This window comes from Geotrypetes seraphini, chromosome 8 (assembly GCF_902459505.1).
Source record: "Geotrypetes seraphini chromosome 8, aGeoSer1.1, whole genome shotgun sequence".
NCBI classification, from domain to species: Eukaryota; Metazoa; Chordata; class Amphibia; order Gymnophiona; family Dermophiidae; genus Geotrypetes; species Geotrypetes seraphini.
Window position 1 is genome coordinate 80,687,271 of NC_047091.1, and position 23,151 is coordinate 80,710,421.

A 23,151-nucleotide genomic window follows, 5' to 3' on the forward strand; every position below is an offset into this window, starting at 1 on the left:
AAGTTGTGAGAAACTTAGGTTAAAAAAAAAAAAAAATAATAAAATAATAATATTAATCTTGGGGGGGTATATATTGTAAGAAATGGTTTCCAAAATATTGGGTATATACTTTTATAAATATATTAGAGGTATAGGATGGAAGAATGTTTGGAAATTTGAATGAGAGGGGAAGTATATAATAAAGAATTATAGTAAATATAGGTATTTAGGGTATTGAAGAATGGATTGACTGCAGGATAATTTAGTGTTGGTTGTTTGAAAGATTAGAGAAAGAAAAATGAGTATGTTATTGCCTGTGGGGAGTTTATTTTTGCTCAGTAATATGTGCGTTTCGAAGTTTGCATTTGTGTTAGGGGAGGGGAGGGTGGGGGATGGGAATAGGGGGGATGGGGAAAGAGGGGAGGGAGGGAGACTCATATATTGGTTTAAGGAAAAAGAAAAAATGTATATTTTATGTTTGAGTGGATTATATATGTATTTTATATTTTATTTGTAAAATGGGTTTTAAAATTTTTTCTTTGAATGTAAATGGCCTTAATCACCCTATAAAAAGGAAAAAGGTATTGGAATATATTAAACAACAAAATATAGATATATGTTTCTTGCAAGAGACACATTTGTCTGGAACAGAGTCTATGAAGCTGACAGATAAGTGGATAAAACAATGTTTATTTGCACCAGCGGTAAAAAAGAAGGCAGGAGTAGCAATAATGATTAATAAAAAATGTTCAGCAACATTTAATATGGTAAAGGCAGATCCTCAAGGAAGGTGGGTACTTGTTGACATGAGCATGGGCAGTAATACAATGGCGTTACTAAATATATATGCACCTAATTCGAATCAAAGTGAATTCTTTAAATCTCTACAACAATTAGTTTTACCACTGGCTACTACTAATTTAGTGGTGGCTGGGGATTTCAATGCTGTTATAGATCCAATAATGGATAAAAAGCCTAGTAGAATTATGAAATCAATGGGATTAGAAAATTTGATACAAGCATGTAATTTGAAAGATATATGGCGTATTCTTCATTTTAATGATCGGGAATTTACATTTTGTTCACATGTTCATCAATCGTTTTCAAGAATTGATTATATATTTGTTTCAGATCAGATTGTACAGCAAGTTGTAAAAGCTGACATAGAACCAATAGTAATATCTGATCATGGTGGTGTGTGGATAGAAGTTAACTTATTAGATCAAGATAATTCCAAACCTGTATGGAGGTTTGATAATACTTTGCTTGCTGATTCTAAATTTTGCACTGAATTTCAGATAAAAATGAATGAATATTTCAGACTTAATGACCTAGAGGAAATGTCGATTGGAATATTATGGGATGCTTTCAAAGCAACTATGAGAGGACAAATTATATCATATTCTGCGTATAAAAAGAAACAGATAAGAAAGCAATTTGCAAATTTGGAAAAAGAAATTAAAAATTTGGAATTAAAATTGGTTAATAAATGGGAACAAGAGACATTTCAATTATTGTTAAAAAAAAATGTGAATATAATGAAATTTCCTCTGGATTAGTAAGGAAAGATATTTTTGCTCAGCAAACGATGTATTATGGTAGTGCAAATAAGGCTGGAAGATTATTGGCAAATTATTTAAAAGCAAAGAAAAGAAAGGAGAAAATAAGCATAATTAAGGATGAATTAGGACATTCTCATTCTCAAATTGGAAATATATTAAAACAATTTTTAAAATATTATAAGTCACTGTATTCTTCTGAGTCTTATTTAGATAAAGAGAAAGATGGGTTGGATTTTTTGAGTTTAGTTAAAGGACCTAAGGTTCCTGATCATATAAAAGGAAGTTTAGATAAACCTATATCATTAAAAGAGTTACAAATGGCATTGAAATCCCTTAGAGTTGGGACCGCTCCAGGTGGAGATGGATTTACAGTGGAGTTTTATAAAGAATTTCAAATTTCCCTTTTACCATATTTATTAAAACTATATCAGGACCAACTGAATAAAGGTTGTATATCAGGCACTATGGCAGAATCTTTAACTATTGTTTTGCCAAAGCCAAATAAAGATCCAACATTGGTGTCAAATTACAGGCCTATATCTTTAATAAATGTAGATGGTAAAATATTAGCTAAGATTTTAGCATTAAGATTGACTAAAGCTCTTCCGCATATAATAGGAATAAATCAAACTGGATTTGTTGCTCAAAGACACTCTTCAAATAATACTAGACTGGCATTTCAGATGTATTATTTAACAAGACAAATTAATGATCCGGCTTTTTCAGTATCACTAGATGCTGAGAAGGCTTTTGATCGTGTAGAATGGAATTTCATGTATCAAGCTATGGAATGGTTTGGTATTGGATCCGGATTTATACAAATGATTCAAGCACTGTATAGCTCCCCAACTGCTCGTTTATACATAAATAATAATTTTTCAGATGCTTTTAAATTGCAGAGGGGAGTTAGACAGGGTTGTCCATTATCTCCTTTGCTCTTTGATATAGTTCTTGAACCCTTGTTGTTAGCTATTCAACAGGCAAAGGACATAGAGGGTATTCCATGTGCTGGAGTGGAATATAAAGTATCCGCTTATGCAGATGATATATTGCTTCATTTGAGGAATCCGGAAACAACAATTCCATGTCTACTGGAGATAATAGATACATTTGGAAAATTCTCAGGATACAAAATAAATTGGAATAAATCAGAAATTTTACCTTTAAATGTGCATTGTACAAAAGGTATACTTGATTCTTTCCCTTTTATTTGGAAAGAGGATGGTATAAAATACTTAGGTATTTGGTTGAATAAAACACTTGAAGAGACAATGAGAATAAACGAAAAATTTTTATTACAAAAAGTAACAGAGTTATGTGAGCAATGGAATCCTTTACATTTGTCATGGTGGGGAAGAGTTCAAACTGTTAAAATGATGATTTTGCCTGTAGTTTGCTATCAATTGGGAATGATACCAGTGTTTTTTCAGGGGTCTTTTTATAAAAAATTAAATAGTATTCTGGTTAAATTTATTTGGCTGGGTAAAATTGCAAGAGTGGCTCTAGTGTCTTTGCAAAGACCAATTGAGGAGGGTGGGGTAAATTTTCCCAATTTTTATAGGTATCATCAGGCCTATATCATGCGCCAAGGTATGTATTGGGTCCTCCCAGAGCTTTTGGAACAATTACCAGAGTGGTTAAGGGTGGAGAGATCACTTATTTTTCCACTTAGGCTTGATCTTCTGCTTGGTATAAAAGTGCCTAGAATACGTAAAGACAATAGAGTATTAATGGATACTTGGAAAACATTAAGATTTGTAGATAAATTAACTAGTGATTCTATTTTAAAATCGAAACAGCAGACTATTTGGGTAAACTCCAAGATACAAATAGGCGGGTTTAAGATTGTCTGGAAGGATTGGATTAAAGCAGGTATAAGATCCTTAACGGAAGTAATTGATAATGGTAAGCTGCTTGATTTTTCACAATTGCAACATAAATATGGTCTGAATAAAAAACAAAGTTATAAGTGGTTGCAATTGAAGCAGGCTATTCAGGTGGGGTTCCCTGAATGGAAATCTTTAAATGATCATTACAGCTTAGAATTCTTATGTTTCCAGGCAGATTTTCTGGGACACCAGGCCGCAAAGTGGTATAAAATGATATCTAATTATTTGAATAAGAAACCAAAAAATGGATTAAGAGATATTTGGAGCATTGAGATTAAGCATCAAATTAATGCATCTCAATGGCCACGTATTTGGTCTTGGAGAATTAAAGGTACGATGTCGGCATCTATTAGGCAAACATGGTTCTTTTTGTTGCATAGAGCATTCTGGACCCCTACTAGATTACAAAAATTAGATTGCTCTAAGTCTAATAGATGCTGGCATTGTAAAATTGAAATTGGAACTTTAGACCATCTTTTATTTTATTGTCCATGTATTCAGGCATTTTGGATATCAATATGGGATCAAGTTAATATATTGATGGAAAATCATGTAGCATTATCCTACGACACAGTGATTTTTGGAATGTGTATGAGGGCCAAAAGTCAAATATCTGCAGCAAACAACAAATTATTGATGATTCTTACTGGAGTGGGAATTCAACAAATAACGACTAATTGGAAAGACTGTTCTAGATTGAATTGTAGTTTTTGGTGGAACTCAGTTTGTCATTTATATAAGATGGAAAGATTTCTTGCCGTACAGAGGGGATATTTTAAAAGGTTTAAGGAGGTGTGGAGGCCATTAATTGAATATTGTAATGATTAAGGGTTATTCTTTTTCCTTAGGGGATAATTTGTAAAAATGGGGGGGAGGGAGAGTCTAAATATGTATATGTTTGGATAAAATATTTTGTTGATAGGGGAGGGGATGGGAGGTGGGTGGAGGGAATTAAAACATGTGTAATAATATTGCTTAAGAATGTCAAGTGAGTGATGTGAATTACTTGTAATAATATTGTACACTTGTTGAAAGAAATAAAAAGGAATAAAGATGAAAAAAAAAAAAAAAAAAAAAAAAAAAATAGACCCATTGCAAATTTACCATTTCTAGCTAAACTAACATAAAAAAATTGTATTTAATCGACTGTCCAGTTTCGTCAATAAAACAAAAATTCTCCATCCAAATCAAACAGGATGTTGTCAGCACCATTCTACCAAGCACTCTTTGTTAGGCTTAACAACCTATACAATATTTCTTAGACCAACATAAATCTGTTATTCTGATCTCACTTGATCTTGCAGCCGCCTTCGATACTATTGATTATCATCTTCCGCTCAAAAGATTAGCCTCAATCGGCATTACTGAGCAAGTTTTGGATTGGTTTCATTGCTACTTCACTGATCGTTCTTCCACAATTATTTTTAATAATACCTCTTCAAACATCTACCCAAATAACTGGAATTCCTCAAGGCTCCATACTTTCTCCGTTGTTGTTCAATATCTATATGGCTCCTTTATTAACATTGTGTCAGTCGATTGGATTTACAGCATATGTGTACGCAGACGACTCCCAAATCATACATCCTGTTGATCCATCTAATAGCAGTGACCTCTCTGTTATAAATTTGAAACTTGACCGCATTAATGATTGGTTGAAAACAAATATGTTATCTCTTAGTATTTCTAAAACCAATAGTCTTTTTTTACCTTGGAAAGATAACATTCAAATTACATCTCTAATAAGTATTAATAATATTCCAATCAAATCTGTCGACATGGTTAAAATCTTAGGTGTACTTATAGACAGCCGACTCAACTTTCATTCGTAAATAGGTACTGAGGTAAGAAGCTGCTTTTACAGACTTAGAATGATCAGGTCTCTGGTGAAAATCCTTGAACTAACATCAATTAATATATATATTTATTTTTTTTTGTAAATCTTTATTCATTTTTAAATCAAATCAACAAGTGCACAAAAATATATCATAAAGTAATTCCAAAAATATATCATAAAGTAATATCTAACACATAAAAACTAATAGTGTAAGATCCCCACCCACCCACCCTTCATCACATTCTCAACAAAATAGAATATACTATTTTATACAACATATTATAACATATCTTATTGAATTACACACCAAATCCACCCTCCCCCCTGAGTGTGCTAAATAGAACTAAGAAGGAAAAGAAAAGAATTGATGCCTATTCATCACAATATTTTTCCAATGGCCCCCATATCTTTGCAAAGTTATTATATGTCCCTTTTTGTACCGCTATTGCTCTTTCCATCTTAAAAATATGGCATAACGAATTCCACCAGAATGTATAATTAAGATTCTTGTAATTTTTCCAATTATTGGTTATATGTTGAATGGCAACCCCTGTCATAACTAATAAAAGTTTATTATGTGACGATATTTGACTCTTCTTCCTCATAGCCATTCCAAATAAAACAGTATCATAGGAAAGCGAAACGTGGTTTTCCAATAATGAGTTGAGTCCAGATTGAATTCCAAAATAACTTAATATTTTAATTCATTCACTTATCATCTCAAAAATAGATTATTGTAACTTCTTATATCAGGGAATCTGTCAGAAAGACATTAGGCACTTGCAGTTAATACAAAATACTGCCATCAAAGTGATTACAAACACTGGAAAATATGAACACGTTACCCCTCTTTTAAAAAAAAAGCCCACTTGCTTCCAGTCCAACACAGGATAACTTATAAGATTGCCCTCTTAATTTTCAAAACCCTCAAATCTAAAGAACCGGCTTTCCTCAATAAAAATCTTATACCTTATGAATCTTTAAAAATAATAACAACAATATTCTCAGTTACCACACCTACACTCTGGAATGCATTACCTACTCATCTTCGGGCAGAGAAAAATTTAGACAAATTTATAGGAGCTTTAAAAAGCTTCTTGTTCACTGATGCCTTCGGCTAATGATGCTATTATTCTTTTCTCATTGATCCCCTTAGTCCAGGGGTCTCAAAGTCCCTCCTTGAGGGCCGCAATCCAGTCAGGTTTTCAGGATTTCCCCAATGAATATGCATGAGATCTATGTGCTTACAATGCTTTCAATGCATATTCATTGGGGAAATCCTGAAAACCCGACTGGATTGCGGCCCTCAAGGAGGGACATTGAGATCCCTGCCTTAGTCCTTTTATCGTCTCCCCTATACATTCCCTTTCCTGTATTTATTGTAGCTCTCCCTCCTTTCCTTCTTGTTCTTAATATGTTTACTTTGGGCTCCTTTTATCAAACTGCGGTAGGGGTTTGACGCACGGAATGCCGCGTGTTAAACTGCCTGCCGCGCTAGTCGCTAACGTCCATTGACGAGGCATTAGTATTTTGGCTTGCCGCGGGGGTTAGCGCATGATGAAATATCCGACACGCTAACCCTGCTAGGGCACCTTGATAAAAGGAACCCTTTGTATTTTGTTTTTCTGAGTAAAACGTCGTCTGTTTATTATTGTTGTTATTTAATTTTGTTCTTACCTCCATTTTATAGTTGTAAAACGCTTAGGTCTCCTTTTACGAAGGTGTGCTAGCGTTTTTAGCACATGTATAGGATTATCATGCGCTAGCCGAAAAATTACTGCCTGCTTAAAAGGAGGTGGTATCAGCTAGCGTGCGCTAAAACCGCTAGCCCACCGTTGTAAAAGAAACCCTCAGTATTATGATAAGCGTTCAATCAAATTTGCAATAAACTTGGAAACTTGGTCTTAATGCTAAGAGATGAAACGGCCCGCGTTGTAAGGGCCATGATGAAACGGCTGCGGTGAACTGACCCGTGCTAAAAGGACCGCTCTGAAAGGGCCGTGCTGAATAGTCCCATTCCCAAAGCAGGTACTTCTCGTACATTTACTATTACTAATCATTTCTATAGCATTACTAGATGTATAAAGTGCTGTACACATTATATGCAGGTACTTTCTCTGTCCTAATGGCTCACAAACTAAGGGTTATTTTTTTTTGTACCTGGGGCAAGGGAGAGTTAAGTGACTTTGCCCAGGGTCACAAGGAGCTGCAGTGGTCATTGAGCCCAGTTTCCCAGGATCTCAGTCCACTGCATTAACCATTCGGCTACTCCTCTAAGGCAGGCAAGGTGAATGTAAAAGAGAGGTTATTCCCCCCCCCCCACACACACACACATACACACTCTACCTCTTCGCCCCTATGGATTTCTGTATTTCTTTTCCTATTCCTTTCCTTTTGTATCATATGTTTTGTCTTGTCCGTCATATTTAAATTAGTCTGTTTCCCTTTGATTATTGTAATACAATATTTTAACATTTTGTACATCGCTTAGAATTTTGAATAAACAATTAATCAAATACATAATAAACTTGAAACTTGAACTTAAACTTCTATATATATATATTGCCTAAAAGTAGGCACTGTTCGGACGATGTTCAGCTGTGGTGGACAGTGTTGTTTTTGTCCACTGCCATTGCTAAAACCAGAAATTTAATGCTAGGCCCTGTGCAGGCTTCAGCATTGAATTTCTTTTTTTTTTTTTTTTAAAGCTGGCTAGCAAATGCCCAGTTGTCAATATTCAAACTTAACTAGCCATGGGTTAGTGCATAAACATGAGAGCTATGTATGTGGCTTCTTCACCCAATGGGTGGTGGACACCTGGAACGTGCTTCCAGAGGGAGTGATAGGATAAGGTACGGTATTGGAGTTCAAGAAGGGATTGGACAATTTTCTGAAGGAAAAGGGGATAGAAGAGTATAGATAGAGGGCTACTACGCAGGTCCTGGACCTGATGGGCCGCCGTGTGAGCGGACTGCTGGGCATGATGGACCTCAGGTCTGACCAAGCAGAGGCACTGCTTATGTTCTTATGTTCTTATGCTTGTGACCCGGATTGGTCCACTGTCAGGGACAGGATGCCAGGCAATGTTCTTAATTAGCTACACAACGTACTACTTTGGTTAACATGTGCAAATGAGAATCTGTAATTGGAACGTGCTATGAACCCCTCTGTCCCCTCTCCTGGGAGAGGTGTCAGTGGGGAAGTGAGCCTTGCAGTGAGCCCCTCTGTTAATGACAGTTGCTGTGTGATTCGCAGAGAGTATCAGAGCTGGAAGCGGAGCTCATCCATGCCCAGCAGCAGCCCCCCTCTTTCCTTGCCAGCGGTGAGCCTCTCTATCTGCCTTCAAATTGTGAATCCTGGCAGCATCTCACTGTGCAGCTCGCTGATGCCAGAGCTAGACTGCGTCGTGCCCGGCAGGAACTGTGAGTCTTACTTTTCCTCTTTCTCATACTACTACTACTACTATTAATTATTTCTATAGTGCTACCAGATGTACGCATCACTTCCTGCTTAGCCCTGTGCTATCAGAGCAACTGCATAATCCCTCAGATTCTTTAAATGGTGACCAAATATGAACGCAGATCTTAGAACCATTTACAAACTAATTAGTTAACAAGCAGTTGGCAATTAATTATTGAATTAACTGGCACTAATTATGATTTGCGTATGGATCTTCCTGCATGCTATTCTATAACCCAGCATGCCTAAATTCTCTCATGCACAACTGAAAAGGGGCTTGGGTGGGTCAGTGACATTCCAAAAATGTGCATGTAATATTATAGAACAGAGCCATTTACCCACCCAACTACCTGCAGTTGGGTGCAAAGATGTACCCCAGTTTTCAGCAGGCATAAATCTTCGCACCCAAAGCTAGGCATTGGAATTGGCACTAAGGGCCTGATTCTGTATAGGACGTCTACATTAGACACTGTTAGGTACCCTAATCAAGGACGCCTAGCAACGCCTAACTTTGGAATCCGCATGCGACTTTGTTTTTTTAATTGGCATGGTAATTGACCGTGCCAGTGTTCAGCCAATCAAAACAAAAATTTAAATTGACAATTAAGAGTTTGGCGCGGAACTCTTCAGATACCTAGCGACACCTAAGTGGAGGTGCCCTCCGACGCCTACTGAGGCATACCTGAAAAGTAGGAGTGCTTTATATTTAAATCTTTTTATTAAACAGTGACAGCAAGAACAACAAAACCATAAGACAAGGTTTACAATAGCAATGAGCTACCACGAGGACTGGACTCTTATGTCCTCCACGGTCATGATCAACACCCCTACCCCACAGAAAGAACCCCGCCCACCACCCTTCCCTCCCTCCCCCACCAACAGAAATACTACAGCACACAGATGGGGGGGGGGGGTTTAGATGTCATATAGGTATACTAGAATACAATTGGAGTCTATTCAGGATATGGCTCCGGCTCGCAGGGGACAAAATGTTCAAATATGGAGTCCAAGTGTTGACAAAGTCTCTGCTCCGGCGATGAGAAGAACAGGCCAAGGGCGGAGAATAGGTGTGGTTGACATAGGTGTTGCTAGGCATCCAAGTTAGATGCTGGTAAATTAGGCTAAGTAAAACCTGGCCTAATGTACCAGCCTCTATCTCTAGTATGCCTAATGGCTCAAGCACGCCTAGGGGCCGCTAGGTGGAATTCTATAAGCGATGTTTAGTGGTTGATTGACAACTGCATCAAGTAGTGCCTACAATGTAGGTGCACTTAGGCACTATTTATAGAATCAGGCCCTGTGCTATTCTATAAAAGGTGTGGATCACCTTTTATAGAAAATGAGTTCAGTGCAGATCTTCCTTATGTCTATCTTTGGAAGCCATTTACTGAATCTAACCAATATGTATATTCTTCTCTGCTGTTTCAGTTATTAAGTCCTTGCACCAGGCCACTCTAATAAATATTTTCTGTGTCTCGGATTAGGGAGGAGAAAGCAGAGCAGCTCCTAGACTATCAGCAGGAGATCCTGGACTTCGAGGCAGAAGTGAAGAAGCTGCGACAGGAGGTATATGTCCCAAGCTCCGGCTCCTCAATGCTGGTTGGTTAGTTGGCCATACCTAACAGCAGCCCCCAGTGCCAGCCCAATCATTAGGCAACACTAGGCAGTTGCCTAACATAGCAGCCTCTTGAGGGCAGCAAAGAACAACTACAGTCAAAACAAAACAATAGGGCTTGGCAGCCACACAAACTCAAAGAACTATCAACACATACTTTAACCTGCATTTTTCAGACCAGTAGACTCTTGCTTTTTGCAGACCATCTGCTGCACTCCCGCCAAGGATCTCCCACTGAGCGGCCTCCCTTCTTCAGCAGTGGCAGGAGAAGCCTTCCTAAAACAGCAGAAGAGGCCTTTCTAGAACATGCTGTGAACCCTTTGGGACCAGCAGCAGCAAGAGATGATGTTTTAGGAAGGCCTTTCCTCCTGCTGATGGAAGGGGAGGCTACCGTTGGTGCCGCTGTGGCCAAGGCTGGGTAGAGTTGTAGGTGGCAGAGTTGTAGATGAGGTGGGGCGGGGTGGGCCCTAAATCTCCCCAATAAAAGGTCAGTCCCCTTGATAGCTCAGATTTTTATAACATTTGTATGTGATTATTGTTATTTTTGAATTGAATTATCAATTCTTTTGGGTGGTGAGGTTACAAGAGAGGGGCCTAAAGGTTAACTAGGGGAAAGGAAAGGCTGAAGGTTTTCAAAGAGCACCTACTACTAGGGTTACCATATTTTAAAAAAGAAAACCCCGGACACATAACCCTGCCCCATTCTGCCTACAGTCCCGCCCCATTCTGCCTCTGCCCCATTGAGAAGTTGAAAAGGTACGGGGGAAGGGAGCGCACGCGCAGCAGGGAGGGCTGGGGAAGAGGGCAGGGGAGGGGCGCCGCTCACTGTCTGGGATAAGTCATTTAACCTTTCATTGCCTGAAGTATACACAGATTATAAGACCTTCAGAGATAAGAAAATACCTGCTGTACCTGAATGCTACAACTGAAAGAGGCATGAGCTAAATCCAAATCTGAAATCCAGTACCTTTTATAACAGTGGTCTCAAACTTGCAGCCCGGGGGGCCACATGCGGCCCGCCAGGTACTATTTTGAGACCCTCTGTATGTTTATCATAATCACAAAAGTAAATAAAAGAGTTTCTTGATCATATGTCTCTTTAGCTATAAATTACAATATTATTATTAGGACTTAGGGCTTAGCGGCTTTATCGCACGCGACTTTTTATCACGCGCTAATCCCCGCGCTAGCCGAAAAACTACCGCCTGTTCAAGAGGAGGCGGTAGCGGTTAGCATGGCCGGCAGTGTAGTGTGCGCTATTACGCGTGTTAAACCGCTAACGCGGCTTCGTAAAAGGAGCCCTCAGCCAAAAGGAAAGGTTTATAAACTATAAAAAGTTTTACCTCATGCAAAATTGTCATTTCTTTAATAGGACATTAACCATTTTGTCTGAGGCCCTCCAAGTACCTACAAATCCAAAATGTGGCCCTGCAAAGGGTCTGAGTTTGAGACCACTGAGTGTACAAGAATACAAAACTCTACAAAATCACTCAGGACCTATAAAGCAATTCTGCTATACCATAACAGTATTCATTTCCAGTGGTCACACAAAAAGAGCTTTCCTTAGAAAAGGCAGCGCCATAAACATTACAGTGGGCACTAGAATATCAAGTCATCTATTGGAAAACTAAACCAGATGGATTAGTATAGATCAATTCAGTTCTAATAGAAAAGCCAGTTTCACATATGAACACAGGTAGACCCCCATAAATAACCACAAAATAAAAATAGAAATATGTAGACAAAAATTAAACTGAAACCATATTCTGCATGCAGTGTGACACCAGAGAAATAGAAACAATGGCACATATCCCTCTGTACTATACAAAATATAAAGACAGCAGATGTAAATTTAAAAAACTGACATATTCCAGTTGTTAAATTTAAAATTAACAAATAAAATGAAAATGAAAAATAAGGCAATACCTTTTTATTGGATTAACCTATTACATTTTTTACTAGTTTTTATAGGCTGAAACCTCCTTTCTTAAGTCAAGACAAACATAGTACATCAGTATACTGTCCTGACCTGAAGGAGATGGTTTGTTTTGGCCTCAGTTTAAAAAGGTATTTAGCCCAATAAAAAGGTATTACTTTATTACTGCTATATTTAAAATTAAATTTATTAACATCTAGTGTGGACTAACATGGCTACCACATTACCTCATCCTAAATTAAAAATACAATTTTTCTACCTTTGCTATCTGACCATTTATTTTTTTTGTTTTGGCTCCAGTTTCTGGTTTCTGTCTTATTTTAACTCACTTTCTAAGAGTCTCCTATCCTTTTGTCAGTTTTTTTCTCTGTGTCTATTTCCTTCTTCTCACTTCCTCTACACTACATCCAGCTCCGATACTGATTTGTTCCTTTTAACTTTCTTCTGCCTTCATATCCATTCAGATTTCATTCATTTTATCTGGTCTTTAATCTCCCTCTTTGTACTGCATTTATTTCACAGCTTTTCATATCTTTCTCTCACCCTGGCTCTCTCATTATCCTTCCTCTTATTCACCAGGCTTTCATTAACTTTTTCCTCTCTCTCTGTACCCCTGCCATTAAGCATTTTCCCTTTGTCTCTTCTACCACCTGCCATCTAGTATGTCTCTCCCTCCCTCTCCCACCATCCAGCATCTCTTCTGTCTGTCTCTCCTTTGCTATTCAACATCTCCTATCATGTCTCATGTTTCTCTCTCAGTATCCCTGCTATCTAGCATCTCCTCTCGTCTTTCTCTCTCTCCCCTGCCATTCAGCATCTCCTCTCTTGACTCTCTCTTCCCTTTCTATCCAGCATTTCCTCTTTTGTTTCTCTCTCCCATCTCCACCATCCAGAATCTCCTTTCTGTTTTTCTTCCTTGCCTGTTTTTCATCCAACATTGCCTTTGTCTTTCTATCTCAGCTCCCCTCTCCCGCCCCTGCACCATTCAGCGTTGTCCTTTCTCTCCTCCCATGCAGTATTGCCCATCTTTCTTTCTCTCTCCCCATGCAGTATTGACATCTCTCTCTCTCTCTCCTCCCACCATTCAGCATCTCCTGTCGTACAGCATCTCTAATCTCTCTCTTCCCCCACCATCCGCCATCTGCTCGCTGTCTCTCCTCTCTTTCCCCCACTATCTAACATCTCCTTTCTATCTCTGCTCCCCTCCCTCCACTATCCAGCAATGATATCTGTCTCTTTTCCCTTGGTATGCTGCAATGCCCCTATCTTTTCTCTTTTTTCCTCCCACCCAGCATTATCCCTCTCTAGCTCTGTCTCCCCTCAGGCAATATTTCCCCTCTCTTCTGGCTCTCATTGTCTTCATCTCATCCAGATTTGCCTCTGCCTCTCTCTACCCCCTCCCAACCAGTATTGCCCTATCTTTGTGTCACCCCTTCTAGCATTGCCCCTGTTTTCTCTCTTTTTCTCCCCTCCCATCTAGTCTTACCCCCAACCATGATCTAGCATTGCCCCCCTCTCCCACTCCGCTATTCCTCTACCACCATGCAGCACCTTATGGCTCCCTTCCTTCTGTTTTCACATTTACCAGGCCTGCTCTATCATTCCACGCAGGCAAATGTTTAACCAACTTCATCTCAAATGCACTCTTGTACCAAACATTTAGAAAGTCAATAAAAACCTATCTCTTTGACAAATTTCTCTGACTCCACCTCAACCTGATGTACTCTCAATACACTTCCAGATAAACCTGACTAAACTTAAGCCAATGTAAATTCGAAAGTTCACTGTAATGTCGCTGTCTGTATACAGTCTCTTCCCTTGTAAACCGCTTAGAACTGTTTGTGGTATGGCGGTATATAAAAATAAAGTTATTATTATTATTATTATTATTAATAAACAAAGAACGAAGATGTGCAGGATTGTGGGTTTCCACATGCTGCTTCTGCTTCCTCTGCCGGTGCCAGAAGATTTAGGGTTACCAGATTTTACTTTAGTAAAATCCAGACCCCTAGACCTGCCCCAGGCCTGCCCAGTTTCACCCAACATGTCCCATTATGCCCCAGTCCTGCTCCCAATCCCACCTTAGTCCAGCACCAGCCCCACCCCCAATCTGCCTGCTCTCCTGCCTGAAGTGATTTCAAGGAAGCTTTTCAAAACCGGGACAAAGTGCCGGGTTTTGAAAAGCCGTCCGGACCCCTGAACATGTCCTCGAAAAGGAGGACATGTCCGGGGAAATCCAGATGTCTGTTAATCCTAAGAAGTGTACATCACAGGAGCCACGACTGGCAGAGCAGTAGTGGTGCCTGGAGAGCCATGGTCTTGGTCCTGTGTTTTTACTCCTTTTTTGCTAGTGCGGGTCTAGCAGAGGTGAAAACAGGAAGAAGAGAGCCAAATGGTGTGGTACAAAAGTGGCAATGAAGCAGAATGAAAAAGAAAGAGAGCAATGCAGTATTTGGAAGGCAGTGGTCTGGTGGGCAGGAAAAGTGTTTGGAGTGGGGAGTCATAGCCTCCACAAAAGCCTCTTACATGGGGTTCCTATGCCTAAGAGCTCCAAAGTAATTAATGAAGAAGGTGCCCTGGATTTAATTAGTACAGCAGATAGCTTAGACGTCTCCAAATGATTGCAATTATCTCAGGATTTGATTACTATAATATCAACTTTCATTGTACTGTAGTATTACGAACCAAAGAGTTGAAAATGGCTGTACTAAAGTCTTATTTTCCTAAGAAACAAGCTCCTTTCTGTGGACAGATGGTTATAATATTCCCTAATGTAGCCAAAACAACTCAGATGAGAAGGAAAACTTTTCTGTAGCTAAAGCCCAAATTATTGGCTGTGGTGAGGGCTTCCTCTTAAATTTCCATGTAAATGTCTAATCATTTATCAGAACAACCAGTATGTGTTATTTTTTTAATTCAATTCAGGTTGACAGTTTTTTTTTTTTTAAAGATAATCCTGTTGTACGACATGATAATGCCACAGTTCTGCTTTCATTTTTCCTTCTTTGTTATAGTGGGTGGGAATAGAAATATGTGTTGTAATACAATATGGCTTTGTTTAATTCCTATTGTTTCAATTGGTTTTAACATTGCTATTTTTTTTTTTGAGCTTTAGTAGGAACTTGTTCCTCCACAATATGAGCTTGATGCTTTTGCACTTTTTCAAACCTCACTGAGGTCAGTTTTGAGCTATGCGATTAATTTTGTTCATCAAGGCAAGATTCACTTACTGTAGCTTATTCCTGTGCCAGAACACACGGACTTGCGTTTTGACACAGGAATAAGCTACAGTAAATAAATCTTGCCTTGATGAATGAAATTAATTGCATAGCTCAAAACTGACAAAAAAATGGACTGAATTTTGGAAAAATGCTCTTCAATTATGCTATATACGTATTACCTAATCTTCCTATAGCATTTTCTTTATGTATTGTGGATTGTAATACATTTAAAACTGAGAAATAAAAAAGAGGAGTTTGGGAGGTCACATGATGCTGAGTGAAAGCAAGGGCACTCTCTAAAGTTAAAAGGGGATAGATTTCGCACAAACGTAAGGAAGTTCTTTTTCACCCAGAGAGTGGTGGAAAACTGGAACGCTCTTCCGGAGGCTGTCGTAGGGGAAAACACCCTCCAGGGATTCAAGACAAAGTTAGACGTACACAGGTAGGGCTGGTCTCGGTTAGGGCGCTGGTCTTTGACCTAGGGGTCACTGCAGGAGCGGACTGCTGGGCATGATGGACCACTGGTCTGACCCAGCAGCGGCAATTCTTATGTTCTTAAGTGTAGTGAGCTCCTATCCCTCTGTTCCGCCACTAATTTCTGACAAGTGAGATGATCAGTGACACTCAGAAAAGCACACAGACAATATAATGCATAAACAATAACACTTTATTATACACATATAAGAATTAAATATAAAATAGCATCACCTTGACCCCATATAACGACCATCCTCACCATTGGGAATCCCTGCAATAGATAGATGGGTAGACCAAAGGACTGTCCCGTGAGACGTGGCCAAACGTCATGGATTCTGCTGTCAGGGTCAGAATCCCGGTCTTATATAGGATGCACACTGCGGAGTTCATAGTAAAAGCATAAACAGCTGGTCCTGCTGTTACAATTAGTCCTGCTCTTTTGTTCTGTGTTTTGACAACACCCAGGTCAGGATGTCAGAAGGAGGTGTTTGCAGAAAAACTGGCTTTCCATTTGGTTTCACTCTCCCTTTGATGTGGTTTTGTCAACATTCAGGTCAAAAAGGTCAAGATAGGAAATACTTGTCACCGTCCCTTTCTTTTTTGATGTAGTTTCCCATCTGTCTTTACTGATGTTATTTGAGCGGCAAGGAGGTCAAAGAGGTCAGGATCTCAAATAAGCAAGGAGGTGTTGCAGTTTATTGTCTCTTTGATGCTATCCAGTTGTCACTCAAATAAAGGAAGTCAGGATAGGTGTTGCACTGTCTCTTTGATGCTATCAAGAAGGTGTTACAGAGGCCATCTGTCTTTACTATCCTTTTGGTGTGGTCAAGGTAACACTCAGGACAAAGAGGTCAGATAAGCAGACTTGAGGAGACATATCAGTAATATTCTGAACATGTCAGTAAGTAATATGCTGAACATGTCAGTAATATGCTGAGGTATAACAGCCTCTCAGCAAATTCTCCCTTCTTCTGCAGAGGTGACCACCTGATAATAAGGCAGCTTTGGCTCAACCGCTTTAGATTGAGAACATGGCTTCAAAATGCCTTAAAAAAAGGCAGAGAGTGCAACAGACTCAAAAATGGTGGAGGAGGAGACTGCGGAACTGCATCAATCAGTTCTGCTTGGGCTATGACGTTTGCAGCTGAGATAAAAGCTGGGTTAGAGGCATTAGTAGACAAAAAACTCCAGCAAATCACAGAGAAATTAGAGCCTGTGAACAGTAGAATGGAAGCTCTATGGGCTGATCTTCATACTTATCTTCAAACATAGAAGACAAACTTCACCAACAGGACACGTTTCATTAGTTGCTTCAAGACTACATATCTGGGAAACCTGTTAACATGGGACAACCAAACTTCTTTCCAGAGTGCCAACCTGGATGGCCACACACCTTATAAATATGTGAAGACAGCCATCTTGGAACAGGCGGGCCATACCTTGGAATTTTACAGGCAAACGTTTTGGAAAAGTACCCTCCAGATGAAATAGACTCCTTGCAGTTTTTTCTACAGATGAAAGAGACTCCTTGCAGTTTTTTCTACAGACTGAAAGAGGTGGCAAGGAGGTGGTTGTAATCAGAGAACACTGGGTTGGTGATAGCAAATGTGGTTCTCCTGGAGCATTTCCAGGATGGACTACACCAGGTTATAAGAAAATGAGTAAGACAACACCCTAAACTAATGGTAGAAATCACCTTGGAAGTGGCGGAAGTGTTTTATGAAGCCCAACCAGTTCCTGAACCAAAGAGAGAGAGGGGAAGCCCCTGGAAGCAAGAAGAAATTACAAGGGTTGAGCACCCCAGGGGGAAAAAGACAGCCACAAGTCCAGGAAGCCCAAAGTGGGGAAGGCCAGAGCAATGGAGGCCTGCTTCATTCAGGACCCCCTAAGCCATGTGGAGCTGGGGACAAGACCCAAATTCTCTCATCTTCTTTATGTGCAGAACCAAGGGACATTTGGCAAGAAACTGCCTGGGAATAAATGAAGACGCAATGGATGTTAAAGTGGTAGAAACTCATGACTGTAATGTCGCGGAGTCCTCTCATCCCAGAAGTAGGAACTGCCTGATTTAAGTGGAACTGAATGGGAATCCATACCAGGTGCTAATAGACTCTAGCAGTGGCAAGACTCTCGTACTAAGAGAAACAGTTACCCCATTGCAAGTAAAATATGACCGGACTGTGGTGCTATCGTGTGTGCATGGAGATCAAAAACAGTCCTACATCCCAGGTGTCCATCAAGACTCCAGTTGGGCAAGGCCAGCTGGAAGCAGTGGTTTTGCCATGGCTTTCCTACCAAATTTTCTTGGGCCAGGACTTCTCAAAGTTTTTAACTATCTGGGCTCAGTTAACTGTGGGTCCCCAGAAAAGCGAAGAATAGTCTTTCTCCACAATCTTTCCTCTGGAGCAATGGTCCCCAACTTTTTTGCACCAGGGACTGGTTTCATGCAAGACAATTTTTTCACGGATTGGGGGAGGGGCATTCAAGTGCATAATCATTAATGCGCATAATATATAATCTAATTATTACATTTAAAAAGCAGTTATCAATTAAAGTACTGTAGTTTCAATGAAAAGACAGGAGGTTTACACTTACTTTTGTTCTTCACCGTACAATATAATCTTACTAATACATTATGGTAACTACAAAATTAACCTACACAAAGCACACTCTTTTTCCCCTCCCAGGATGCATCTCTCACACCACCTGTACTGCCACATCCAACATTTCTCCCTCTCTCATCACCCAGACCATATGCAGCATCTTTCACCCCTATCCCATACCCAACATTTCTCCTTATATCCTCTCTCCAATACCATGCCACATCTTTCCCTCCATTGTCTCCATCACCATGTCCAACATTGCTCCCTCCCTCCCACCACGCTGATCGCAGCTAACCAAGAAGCCTTCCCTCTAAGCAACTTATTTTCCCTCCCAAAGTCTGATCCTAATATTCTTCCCACCTTCTCCACCTCCTTGAGGTCCCTCTTGCATCCCTTTCCATCTGTCCTACTGTTCCTTCTCCACCACCGCATTCAACATTTTTCCCTCTCATCTCTCACTTCCCCATGCATCTGTACTTCACTCCTCTCCCATCATGTCCAATAATTCTCTCTCCCTCCCTATGCCCAACAATTCTCCTCTTTCTGCATCTCCCCATGTGCACCATCTCTCTTTCCCTCACAGACACCCATACCCAACAATTCTCCCTTTCTATTCCCTCCCTCACCTCAGCATCTCTTTCCCTCACTCCCTCCATTCTTCCATCCTATAGTATATCCCAAATTCATGCTCTTCTCCCTCCTTTCTTCTTTCTATCCCTTGTCTGAAGTTTGTGCTCCCTTCCTTCCTTCTGTGTCACAATGCACCTCCACTCTCTCGTGTCCCAATGTGCCCCTCTTCATCCTTCCCTCCTTCTATTCTGTGACCCAAGTTTATACCTCCCTCCTTCAGGTGTTTATCTGTTCTGGCTGGCTTCCTCTTCCCATCTGCACTGCTTTTCACAAAGCCATGACTGCGGTTCCTACACACAGCCCTAGCTGACTCGGAAACCTGAAAATTGACCTTCTTCCTATTTGTGCAGAAAGGAGCAGTGTTACTCTGGGTACTATATGTTATAGTTTCTTTTGTTTTCCATAGTGCATATATTGAGCACATTATAAAATCCTTCATTGTCTCTATCCTGCCCCTGCAGAACCGAGAACTTTCTCATGAGGCCCGTCTAGCCCGGCTCTATCGTGATGACTTAGACATTCTGCGGGAGAAAGTCAATCGGGTGGACAAGGTCCAGAATGAGCTGAGGATGTACAAAGAGCGTCTTCATAGCCTGGAGCTGTATAGAGGAAAACTGGAGGTGAGGGGAAAGAACAGAATTCAGTAGGGAAAAGGGAATGGGACTTGTATACTGCTTTTTTTGTGATTACATATTCAAAGTAGTTTACTACACCTCCACCACTAAAAGGGAACTGGAGATGAGATGGGGAGAGCAGGGCTCAGCCCTCCTTTACCCCACTCATCACTACCAAAGAGAGCTGGAGGTAAGGAGGGCAGGGCTCAGCACATTGAGAGATGACAGGGGGGATGGATGGTTCCGGCAGGAGAGACTGGGCATCCCTCCTGCCGGGGTATGTCTTGGGGGGGTGGTGGCAGGAGGGACTGGGATCCCTCCTGCTGGTAGTCTTCGCAAAGGGGACGGGTTCCCTGCTGCGGCCACTAAACTGATCACAGCTGGGAGATTCCCTTGCCACAATCAGCTCAGTGGCATCCCAATTCTCTAATCGGCGCTTATGACATAGGTGACGGTTAGAGAATCGTGGTGTTAAGCAATTCTATATAGGACATCCGTGTGCAAATCTGAAAAGCCACTTAGGCGGCTTCTGAGATCGGGTGTCCTATATAGAATCTGGCCCTTAGACCTGGTTTTACATCGTCTAAGTCAGTGTTCTTCAACCTTTTTACACCCGTGGACCGTCAGAAATAAAAGAATTATTTTGTGGACCGGCAAACTACTAAGACCGAAATAAAAAACACATTTTCGCCCCGTCTCCGCAAGCTCGGTCCCCACAAACCATCTGATCCCATCTGCACAAGCCTCAGTTATGATTTTATATTGAATGTATTTTATTAAAGTATAAAAAGAAACAATATTCTGTACAATTGTCATTTTATAAATATAAATATTCAGAGCAAGGACCAACAAAACCCCTGTCTCCCCTCCCCTCCCCTTCACATATATCCATATATCCTCTACTATCAAGAAAACTGAACAAGCCAAATTATTACAGAATGCTACACAGAAATATCATGCTAACAAAATACTGCAGTCACATATGATAGGAATAGTGTTAGCCTTTGCAGTCCCCAGTTATGTCTCTAGCAGGATATATATTTCAAATCTGATACATTGTAATGACAAAATAGAAAGAAAATGATTTTTTTCTACCTTTTGTGGTCTCTGCTTTCATCTTCTTTCCACTCTTCCTTCCAGCGTCTGCCCGTTCCATCCACTGTCTGGCCTCTCCCCCTTCCATATGTATCTGACTTCTTTCTATGCCCCTCTCCCCTTTCCATCCAGCCTGTGCCTCCTCTCTCCTTTTTACATCATTCATTCCAGCTTCACTGCTTCCTTCATTTTTATCTCTCCTACACCAGATCTAGCATCTTTATCCCTCTCTCATTTCTCTGCTGACCCCCTTTCCAGCATCAATCTCTCTCTACTTTCTCATTCCTGTCTCTCCCCTTTCCCTCCTCTAATCTCCCTGCCAGCTGTTTCCTTCCTTTTTTCCTTCTCCCTTCCCTCCTCCCCCCTATCCAACAGTAGCTCTCTTCCCATCCCTTTCCCTCTTCCCCTCCCAGCAGCATCTCTCTTTCTACCTCCCTCCAGGTGCAGTAGCAGCTCTCCCTTTATCCATCAGCTTCCCAGCCTCCAACAGTGGCTTCCTCTCCTTCCAGCAGCTCTCAGTACTTGCCTGCAGCAGTGATTTCCTTAGGCAGCCTTGGGTCCGTTGCCGCCTCTGAGGAAAGGAGAAGTTGCCAAAGTGAATCACTGCCCTGGTAAGTACAGAGCTGCTAGGAGAGGAGACAGCCACTGTTGAAGGCTCCCCATGATCTTACTCCTGCTGTGCCCTGCACATTCGCGACCCCCTCCCAAGCCGGCAAAAACAGCTTTGCAAAGCAGGCCCTGCCACCCAAGACGAGCCGGAGGCCCCTACCCGCCGCATCCTACACGTGGGCAGACTCTCAGCACAAACGCTGCTGATGGCCCCAATTGACACGCTGACCTCCCTGCGCATGCTGACCATCTCCTCTCTGCCTGCACTTTCCCCGCGGCCCTCTTCGGCGACTCGGCAGGGGCAATGATCAAGACAGGCTGCCGATATCGGGATCTTTCCTCTCTGAGTCCCGCCTATTTTGTTTCAACTTCCTGTTTCCACATAGGCGAGACTCACAGAGGGAATGCCCGACGTCGGCAGCCTGTCTTGATCGCCCGAGGCGGGGAGGAACAGAAGATTTCCGAACACCACCGGGGCAGGAAATTTAATGGCGTCCATCTCGCCGGTCCTGTGCGGACCGGCAGGAATTTTCTGCGGACCGGCGGTTGAAGAACTGTGGTCTAAGTCACAACGTATAAGTTCCGTCCAGGCAGCCTTGTAAAACTTTCAGTTATCCCTGCAGTATAACTAAGTGTAGGTCGGCCCACATCCCACCTACTGCCCGCCCTCACCCCTCCTTCCAAAACACCCCTTTCAACTGTGGGCGCACAGTGGGATTCAGAGGCCTAAAAAATCTCTGGATACATCTAAAAACCCGTTTTGATTATCGGCACTTGGACAACCTGTCTTTTAGGTCGTCCAAGTGCTGACTTGGGCAGGTTTTTAGACTTATTTTTGTTTTGATTATGAACCCCATAATGTCCAATGATATGTTTTTATAGAATTAATGTAGAGTGAACATAACTGTAGAGCTCAATTATCAATTGTTGTTATTAGGTGCCATCGACTCGTGTTTGAGTCCTAGCAACTTGATGCATTGTGGATCTAAAAAGAAATTGGTTTTGTGCTAATCTGGAAAGGTCCTCCAGCATCACCCCCATGGTTGTAGTTATACAACCACAATTTATATACAAGTACTTAAAACATTTTCTCTATCTGTCCCAATGGGCTCATGATCTGTCTAATGTTCCTGGGGCAGTGGAGGATTAAGTGGCTTGCCCAGGGTCACAAGGAGCAGTGCTGGGGCTTGAACCTACAACCTGAGACTGTAGCCCTAACCGCTGCCACACTGTGCCACACAGTATTAAGGAATTCAGACTTTCAGTACCATTTTATTTTCTTCAATTGAAGAATCATAAAACATTTGGCATTGGATTTGGTAGTGATGAGGAACTCCCAGCTTCTCTTTATTCTCTTGAATGCCGCTTCTGATATCTCACATTCCCCTCGATTGAGGGACTGTCTGCTGAGAAAATGCGCTTAGATACTGAGAGTGCTTCCAAATCTTTTTCATCTCACCAATGAAGATGATACAGATGCATTTTTGGTTTCTCCTTGCTCGTTGATGAATGCTACTGCCAATGTGTTGTCAGAAAATACCCTCTCCAGTCTACGGTGCAAAATGGAGTAAAACATCATCATTTTCCATACCACCTCAACTCTAGGCAATTGATGGACCAATCTG

General features: G+C 41.0%; 1 protein-coding gene across 3 annotated transcripts in view; it reads left to right on the plus strand.

Moving 5' to 3' along the window:
• Window positions 1-23,151, plus strand: part of CCDC88B (coiled-coil domain containing 88B) — a 116,452-nt gene that overhangs the window by 45,328 nt on the left and 47,973 nt on the right. For all 3 annotated transcript variants that reach the window (XM_033957157.1, XM_033957158.1, XM_033957159.1), the window contains exons 8-10: window positions 8,523-8,689; window positions 10,211-10,292; window positions 19,670-19,828. In XM_033957157.1, the coding sequence (XP_033813048.1) occupies window positions 8,523-8,689; window positions 10,211-10,292; window positions 19,670-19,828 (408 nt within the window). The remainder of the gene's footprint in view (window positions 1-8,522; window positions 8,690-10,210; window positions 10,293-19,669; window positions 19,829-23,151) is intronic.